At 36.3% G+C, this 9,341-nt stretch overlaps 1 protein-coding gene across 1 annotated transcript; it reads right to left on the bottom strand.

Moving 5' to 3' along the window:
* Positions 1 to 1,545: 1,545 nt before the first annotated feature.
* LOC127543326 (DNA (cytosine-5)-methyltransferase 1-like) lies at positions 1,546 to 8,561 on the bottom strand. The gene is made up of 6 exons (XM_051969368.1): positions 6,928 to 8,561; positions 4,478 to 4,596; positions 3,684 to 3,776; positions 2,554 to 2,705; positions 2,087 to 2,274; positions 1,546 to 1,994 (listed from the first exon to the last, which is right to left on the bottom strand). The coding sequence occupies exons 1-6, from the start codon at positions 7,020 to 7,022 to the stop codon at positions 1,793 to 1,795; spliced, it is 849 nt and encodes a 282-aa protein (XP_051825328.1). The 5' UTR covers positions 7,023 to 8,561; the 3' UTR covers positions 1,546 to 1,792.
* Positions 8,562 to 9,341: the final 780 nt, after the last annotated feature.

Below are 9,341 nucleotides of genomic sequence, written 5' to 3' on the forward strand. Positions count from 1 at the left end.
TTTTAACCCCCTCTTTTTTGTGGCAGGGGAATGACTCTTGAAGGAAGGGGAAAAGGCATTGAGAAATATGGTTGATTTAAGTACAAGAGAGACATTAAAAATTTAAGACAAAAAGCCAGTCAGATAGTAGTCACATTACCCAGTATAAGCATCAAAATTAAAAATCTGTTTTGAAAGACAACTTAAATGTTTTCTTGAAGTGTTAATTATTATGACTGGCTATTGAAATCCTATACAACCTTGCATCTCTTCTCCATCCCATCTTATTTTCTTCCTACTATTTCCTCTAACATGTGCTCCATTCTAATAATGCAGATATCCTTATTATTCCTTTCCCCACAGATAATTCCCTGCCCTTGTGTTTTCCATTTATTCATCTTGTCCTTTGGTAGCTATAGCTACAATATGCTCTTTCATCTACTTAGTTTCAGCGGTGGAAACACAAAGCACATTCTGATAAACAAAACAAAACAAAACAACAAACTTGATGTTAAAATTACTCCTTTTTAAAGCACAAAACTAAGCAGCTTGAGGTCTTCAATCATGTCAGTAGAAATTTATTTTTGCAAAAGGAAGGGGTCAGCAGATTCTGATAACGTTAATTTTTTTACTAGAAAAAACCTTTCAGAACTTTTGCTTGTCCAAACCTCTCTCAGAGTGGGAGAAGCCCACTGTTGCCTAGTTAAGGGAGGGAGGGGGTGAAGGGAACTAATAAACCTGCTCCTGATCAAGTCTCAGCAATTGCTTCTAGTAGGAGAGAGAAAATGCCAGTGAGACTAGAGCACCTCTCAACTGTTTTCCGCTTTTGTATTCAAGTCCCTAATTTTACCCTGGCTAAAGTACAGAAGATAAAAAAGCTGTTCTTTGTCTTTATCTTCCCTTCCACGAGATTTCAAGTCTGAAACCCCAACATTCAAGTTTCCTGTATGACCAATAATAATAATAAAAAAAGAATTGTTTTCATGACAATTTCTAGCAGCCAATTTAAGAGGCAACTATGTGGCACAGTAGATAAAGAACACTAAGCATGGAATCAGGAACAAGTTCAAATCCAACCTCAGATACTTTATAGCAGTGCAACCCTGGATAAGTCACTTTACTTCTGTGCCTCTGTTCTTTCAATTGAGAAGTGAAATTAATAGTGTCTACCTCCCAGGGTTGTTTTAAGTCTCAAATGATATAAAGTACTTAGCAAGTCCCTGGCATGTGATACATATTAGTTATTTTTGCTCAGAAAAAGCAAAATAAAATCATTTTCATTTCACAAAAGTAAAACAGAAAAGGGAAGACTTCTTAGGAAAGTGAGACTGGCCTATTAATATGCTTTTAAGTAGAATCTTGAAGTAGTCTAATTGTTCTGGTAGACTGTTGTAATTATGACCCTTAAACAATTGTCATCTGGCTATAGAGCTCATAGCAGAATCTGGCATATACTTTAGTTGTAACTGCACCAGATTGTGGCAGAAATCAGGAACTTAAGGATTGCTTATCGGGAAGCGATTGGCTGGACAAATCACAGGAGTTTTTCTCCTTCATAATTAATGATAAATGAAAAAGATTCAGAGAAACACAGAAGAGTCCCAATTATTGCAATGTGAAACAAGCAGAGTGCTGAACTTAGAGCAGTTAATCCAAATGAAGTAACCACACTCGGGGGAGTTGGATGGACCAAAATCTGAATCCTGGAGAAGAGATACAGGGGAGAATTCAGTGGGACCTGGAACCACCGAAGTAGCTAGGGGATGTAAAACCCAGAGATGTGTGGGACAGAAGAAGTCTCCGCAAACCACCGTTAAATGCGCTTTACCTCACAGATGCCGCAGCGCCGGCGCTTTATGGCCCCCTCCGAATCATCTTTCCCGTTTTTATCAATTTCCTCAGAGAACAGGCTATCAAAGATCTGGTAGACAAGTTTGGTGGTGATGGCTTTGCTTGGGGCTTTCTTCTTCTTCTCTTTGGGAGCGTGTTTCATAGCTTGCCGCCTTGCGGCTCGTCTGGGAGAGAGGCAGGGCACGTTAGCAAAACGAGAAGCACATTTTAGTCCATGGGTAATAATATGATCTCTTCTTAGATATTATATGCTTACCTTTGTCCCAGAGTAACACCAGCTAAGCTGATCATATCCCTCATGCAGGGAGCAACAATGATAGAATCCTCATAAGTGTCTCGGGCCTCATCATAACTTTGCACTTGATCTACTATAAATTGGGAATGTCGAAGGAGGGAATCTTCTGTGAACTGGCTAAAGTTCAGCCCAGGAGGAGGAATATTTGACTATTTAAGAAAAAAAATAGAGTAGAGAAAAACAAACAAGAGGCAAGAATAAATCATCTTCCTTTATCAGTAAAGAAATTATACTGTATTTTATTTTTAATTGGAGGGAATGACCCATACCAAGGCCCAAAGGAATTACCCTGGAATAATATTGAACTTCTGGGTTTTTTTTTTTTTCCAAAAAAGAAAAATGGTTAAGTCTGAAAGCTTCAAGCTGTGCTACAACTTTCTGAAGAATCACGTCTTCATAGGACAATGTTAAGGAGTTGGGACACTCACTTCTATGTTTTGGATGAGCTCTTCATAAGTGGCCTCAGTATTTTCATGCAAAAATTCCACAACTTTTTTACTCAGATATATCTTCTCGTGCATCAGGCAAAAGATAGCAGCATATTCCTTGCTAGGTTCCACCAGGATATAGTCAGCAAAAGCTGAAAAAGTTGACTTTTTACTTCAAGAGAAATTACATCAAATACTCAATGCATCAAGATTTAGATCAAATTGATCCCTCTGGAGGGGGTCTAAACCTAATGTTGATCAGCATGGAAGTTTTAATGTGCTCCATTTTTAAGTCCATTTATTCCTCCTTGGTCTTCCTAGTGGCCTTCTATTCCTGGCAGAAACACTTGTTCCAGGTTTAGAACAGACTATTTAGTACTAGTCCCATTGGAGTTAGGAACTTCTAAACTCAAGAAATCCACAGCCTCAGACTCCCCAACAACAGAGTCTACAGTTGTACATAATCATTCTTGGCTCTATTATACATTTAAATTTGATTTTTAAAATTCCACAAGGGGGACCACGTGGAAGGAATTAATGGGAACAGTTCTAAGGTTGTTGTTTAAACAAATTAGAGTGAATATTGAAAGTAGAATTTTTGGAACCATAGCTCAAAAATCAATTGTTTAAACTATGACATCCAAACAGATGCTTAAAAACCTAGGCTTCAATTCAGTAAGTCAATAGGGGTGGTTTTCAGGTAAAATTTGATCCTCTTTGACTAGAGGGAAAAGTCAGCTCTTCCCTCTCTTGTAGGATACATTTTTATCCTATCTATAAACTAAAATTAAAATATCATCGTAGTTTGACAACTTGATGGTCTAAATTCTGATCTGTGGCAGATCATTGGGAACTCGTGTTGGTCTGATCAGCCACAGTTGGCCACACTAACTTGACTCTAACATGGTGATGTCATTTTAGTCCTCTTTGAGAGTAAAGAGCAACAACACACCTGAAGAAATTCTATGTTGAAATTAAAACTATTTTATTGAGATGTTCCTAGGACCCAGGAAAGTTAAGGACTTTATATACATTTAACTTGGGCATCTAGTTTAAACAACAACAACAAGAACAATTTTTTTTTAATTGGGCATTTCAAACTCTGGTTTTGAAGTCAACTTTCATGATACCTGTTGTGAGGCCAATGAGAGCTTTATCTCCCCTATCATAACCAGTAATCCACCATCCATTTATGGGGCCGAGTCTTTTGGCAATGATACCACCTAAAGAAAAGAAAAAAAACAATGTATACATAATACTTTTTCCTTTTAGTAATATATAGATATATCTATAATATAAATAGTAATATAGCGATATAGATATAGATATAAGCCTCAACCTATTAACTATATAAGTTAAATGGCAACCACAATACTCATTCAGATGGTACATTAGAAACAAGAAAACTCACTCGGGGCTGTGGAGAAACAGGGATATTATGACATTACTAGTGGTGCTTTGAATTTGTGTAGTCTTTAAAAAACTGTGACAACATAGAAGAAGCTAATAAATTGATCATAGACTAAACTATCAGTTCCTCAGAATAAGTTTATGTTTTAAGAATGTTATTAATAGGAAAGGTAACTACTTATAGGTGTGAGGTTCAGGGGGAGATTATAGAATTATTGAACAAATAGTATACTGCCAGGGAAAGAGTACTACATGTGTAACTAGTATTACAAATAGCAAACATTGGGAAAATAAGGAATGAAGTTGTATAGAATCACAAAAAAACATCACTAACAGCCAAATCCAAACATACATCAATTGATCAAAAAAGAATCTAGAATTAAGCATCACACTCTTTAATTTTAAAATCCAGAATAAACATTAAACAATTATGCTATATTCATGATTTCTTTGGTTGGTTTATAGTTCATGCTTCTATTTATTAAATAATTTAAATGAATATTAAATGTGTTACCCTCTGGACTTGAGTTTTCATCATAGATTGGTTTTACTACCCCACTGAAGAAGAGTTCTATATTCTTTTCAACTAGGCCTGTATCAAAAGGGCACAGATGGCCCAGTTTGTCATAAATACTGGAAAATGGAGAAAAAAAGACAAAACCAAACATTTGTAATAATTTTTACAAATTTACATCAAGTATCATATCATACAAGTTAAGTCCTTTACTCTTTTTAATTAAAGCTTTTAATTTTCAAAATATATACATGGATAATATGACATTCAACTCTACAAAATCCTGTTCTAATTTTTTCCCTTCTTACCCTCTACCCCAGTTGGCAAGTGATCCAATGTGTTAAAATGTGCAATTCGTTTCCATAAATATCATGCTGCACAAGAAAGATCAGATAAAAAAGGAAAAAACATGAGGGGAAAAAAAAAACAACAAAAAGAGTGTAAATGCTACGTTGTGGTCTACATTTAATTCCCACCTCTTCTCTCTGGGTAGAGATGAACTTTCTTCACCACAAGACCATTACATTCTTTACTGGGTGTGTTTGTTTTGTTGAGGCAATTGGGGGTAAGTGACTTGCCCAGAGACACACAGATAGGATGTATTTATTAAGCGTCTGAGACCAGATTTGAACTCGATTGTCCTGACTTCAGGGCTGATGCTCTACCCACTGAGCCACCTAGCTGCCTACACTCTATTCAAAGAAAACTCAAGTCTTAGACTCAAGAATCCATCTGGTTAATACTAAATTATCTATAGTTGTTTTATTATGCACAAGTATCCCTTTTCCTTTGATAAAAAGGTCTAGCATGAAATTTATAGAAAAGTAAACTTTTATCCGTCCTTCTACATAATCTAAAAAGAACAATCCCCCAAAGTTTACAAAGTTATTTCTTTAAGTAATGTTTTTGCTTATACTAGTCCCTCTTCCCCTGAAGGGTATTTTCTTGGTCATATTAACCTCTCAAAAATAATATAAGGCATTGTTCCAGTATTCTCTGAAGCCTCCCCTGAATTTTCCTCTTTCGGATGAAAGCACCATCCTCCTCCTCTCAGGTCCCATTGAATTTGTATTTCTGATAACAATATCACCTTTTTATAAGATGGATCATGCCACTTCAGAAAGCCCAAGATTCAGTCTCAGCTCTACTAATTACTATTTGTGTAATCACCATGGGCAAACTCCTAAGCCCCAAACCTCAGTTTCTTCACCTGTGGTTGAGATGCAAACTAACATTTTTTGTCTTACAAGATTGTGGTGAGAATCCAGCAAAAAGCTATAAAAAGCACCTTATAATGATGAAAGGGTATCTATGGTAAATTCAAATTCAGTTGTGACCAACTCTTCATGACTCCATTTGGGGTTTTCTTGACCAAGATATTGGAATGGTTTTCCATTTCTTCTCCAGATCATTTTACAGATGAGGAAACTAAGGCAAACAGGGTAAAGTGATTTGCCCAGAATCATATGTCTAGGAAGTGTCTGAGGACAGGATTTCAGTTAAGTCTCTCTGACTTGAGGCCAGATACTCTATCCTCTTTGATCTCTTACAGATTATAATATTGCTGAGAATAGGGATTATCTATTTTTGTTCTCTACAATACTTAGCTTGATATTTCACTTAATACTAGCTACTCAGATATTTGAAAATTAAGAAATTCTAGCATTGACAAAGGGAAGGCAACTTTCAGTCTGTGGAGATGGATTTTACTGTTAAGAGGTTTCCTAAGGAAGGACCAAAGAAAATACTCCCTTTCACAGAAATTTTTACCAGAGAATTTTAATAGTCACCATTTTGGGTTATTTCATGCTTAGATTTATTGAGTAGTTTCAATGAATATGAATTTAAACAAATAGGTAGTTTGAGAAAACAATCTAAGTTTTGACTTGAAGTCCTCAACAGCCTTTCTTCCTTGGGTTAGATGACCTTCAGTGGAAGGAAAAAAAGAATCCCATTCTATGTTCACCTATAAACAGCTAGCTGTTCTAAATACATAGGGCTAATCAGTCCAAGCATCAAAAAAAAAAAAAAATCCATCCACAGATGATCAACCATGACTTGGCTCTTCTCAGTAATGCTATAATCCAAAACAATTCCAATAGACTTGGTATGAAAAATGCATCTAAAGAGAACTACGGAGACTGAATGCAGACAAACAATATTTTCACCTTTTTTTGTTGTTGGGAATTGTTTGGGCTTTTTTTGGTTATTTGTTTTTCATAGGTTTGTCCCCTTTTGGAAAGATTTTTCTTGCACAACATGATAAATATGGAAGCACATGTATAACCTACATTAGATTGCTTGCTATCTGGGAAGGGAGCGAGAACTTGGCACACAAAATCTGGCAAAAATGAATATTGAAAACTATCTTTACGTATATTTTAGAAAAACAAAATACTATTGAGAATTTTTTCCTATCTTCCTTTCCTCTACTCCCAACTCCATGTTACCTGAAGCATGTTATTTTATGTTGTGGGAAATAGTCGTAGTTCTCAAAGCCTGTTTTGCTGTGTTCGAAAATGTACAACAGTTTGTCAGCCAGCATCTCTGCTTCTTCCCGCTGAGAGACATTTCAGAGTTAATCAGAAGCACAAAGAGAGAAGATGAAGATAAAGGGCTCCCTTCCCCCTCCCTCCAACCCATCACAAAACTTACAGCATTATTGGGGTCTCCTATGAAATGTTTCAGTTCAGGATCATCTAGATACTGCAGGCATTGTGGACATTGTGGAAACTAAGGAGGAATTTAAAAAAAAAATCAAGAAAAGGAGTCACTCTCCAAGTCAGGCCTTGTTCTAATAGAAAAAGAAAGAAAGAAAAAAAGGCTATTCCATAGCATGACCCCTTAATCTTAATTTTAAAAGGTGTGGGAGGGGAGAAGTGTGATCAAACTGCAATTTGACATTTTCAAGGCTTGGGGAAGCTACCTGAACTAAACTGCTGATGTTCTTCTATATGCTAGTAAAAGTTAAAGCCCTATAGCATAGAAGTTATTTGCCAAAGGGTTACTCCTATTCTCTACCAACCCCTATTCTCTACCTATTCACAATCAATTTTTACAGAGGAGAGAATTGCAAACTTTATGCCCACATAAATGTTAGCTAAATGCTTTAAATGTATTCTCATTTGAGCCCCAATAACAACCTTATGAGTGGGTGTGATTATCCTTTTGCAGATGAAGAAACTGAGGTACAAAGAGTTAAGTTACTTATCCAGGATCACACAGCTAATAAATATCTAAGGCAGGTTCTATTGCATATATATGGCAACTAGATGGTACTATTGTTATTCTGTTCCTTTATTTGCTATAGGGTTGGTTGAAGAGTGGGGAGGGAGTTCTAATACTCAGCTCAAAGTGCCCTTTAATATTAATCCAACCTCTCATTTTATGGGACTGGATACTTCACAATTAGATATTAATCAAATTGTCCAAAGTCTCAAAAATAGAGAAAAAACAAAAACAAAAACCTAGATTCATGTGAGGAACCAAAGTTTAGGCCCTGGAATCTAGACTACAAGAGTGCATTAATAGTGAGAAAAGTATTTTAAGGTTTGCAAAACAATATATCTTATTTTATTTGATCCTTACTACCCTGCCAGGCAAGGCACTCAATTCATAGACAAAAACAGAAACCTCTTCCAAATTCAAATAATTTCAAGTAAGAAAGACTTTCTAATCTACTGATCACCTCCTGAAATAGACCCCAAAGTGAAAATTTCAAGGAATATTCTAGCTCAATTCCAAAATTATCAGTTTAAGAAGAGAAGCAAGCAGATAGAAACAATTCTAATACCGAGGAGCCACACCAGGATTACCCAGGACCTAGCAGCTTCTGGTTTAAAGAGTGAAGGACTTGAAATACGCTATTCCAGAAGGGCAAAGGAGCCTAGACTACAACCAATCAACTATCCAGCAAGATTAAACATTATCTTTCAGGGGGGAAAAATGGACATTCATTGAAATAGAGGATTTTCAATTGTTTTTGATGAAAAGACCAGAGCTGAACAGAAAATTTGATCTTCAAATAAGGAAAGAGCCTACTTGTTTGAATGCCAGAGCTTTAGCAGAGGTGGATGCTCTTGGAACAAACCTAGGGAAAAAAAAAACCCTCAAGATTAGTGCTGAAGATATAATAGTTTTGAGAAGCTATTTCAAATGATCGAGTCTACTGGTGACTTGTAAGTCTATTTCTATGGTTTAGAGTCAGGCAGTTATGAGCTTTTATTAAGTGTTTTATTATGTGCAGAGTCCAGTGCTTCTGGGAAAAATAACTTGGTTACATTTTATGAAGTTTGAAATTTAGGGACAAGGGTTTGATATTTTAACATAAAAAGCCTAGGAAAAATAAAATGTTCCTCTTTTGGAGCATTATCCTGACATAATGTCATCTGGTTCTAAAAGGTTTTCAGGTCTTAATTAGCTCTAGATTCAAAAAACCTGTGCCAATCAGCCAAGCACAAGCTCTGGCAGATCTTACCAAGTGAGGAAAGGTTTTGAACCACAGGCCCAATAAGAAAAGCTAGGTGGGCCCACAAATAGTAGTTTTAGAGTCTGGGGGAGGAAGGGTGATAGGAGGAATTCCATAGATCCACAGGCATTCTGTGCTGTGGGAAACAGATGGAACTTTTTTTTGTTTTTGAGAAGTAATTGGAATTAAGGATCACACAGCTAGTAAGTAACAAGTGTTTGAGGCTAGATTTGAACTCTGGATCTCCAGACTCCAAGGCAGGTGCTCTTTGTTGAGTAGATACCTACACTTGCTTAATTGTTCTACCTGTGATATGAATTATGGATGACCTCTAAGGTCTCTTTTAGGTCCTCTGAATTGCACATTTCCATTGTCCTGTCTAAACATAATAATACA

This window comes from Antechinus flavipes, unplaced genomic scaffold (genome assembly GCF_016432865.1).
Source record: "Antechinus flavipes isolate AdamAnt ecotype Samford, QLD, Australia unplaced genomic scaffold, AdamAnt_v2 unplaced_scaffold218, whole genome shotgun sequence".
Lineage (NCBI taxonomy): Eukaryota > Metazoa > Chordata > Mammalia > Dasyuromorphia > Dasyuridae > Antechinus > Antechinus flavipes.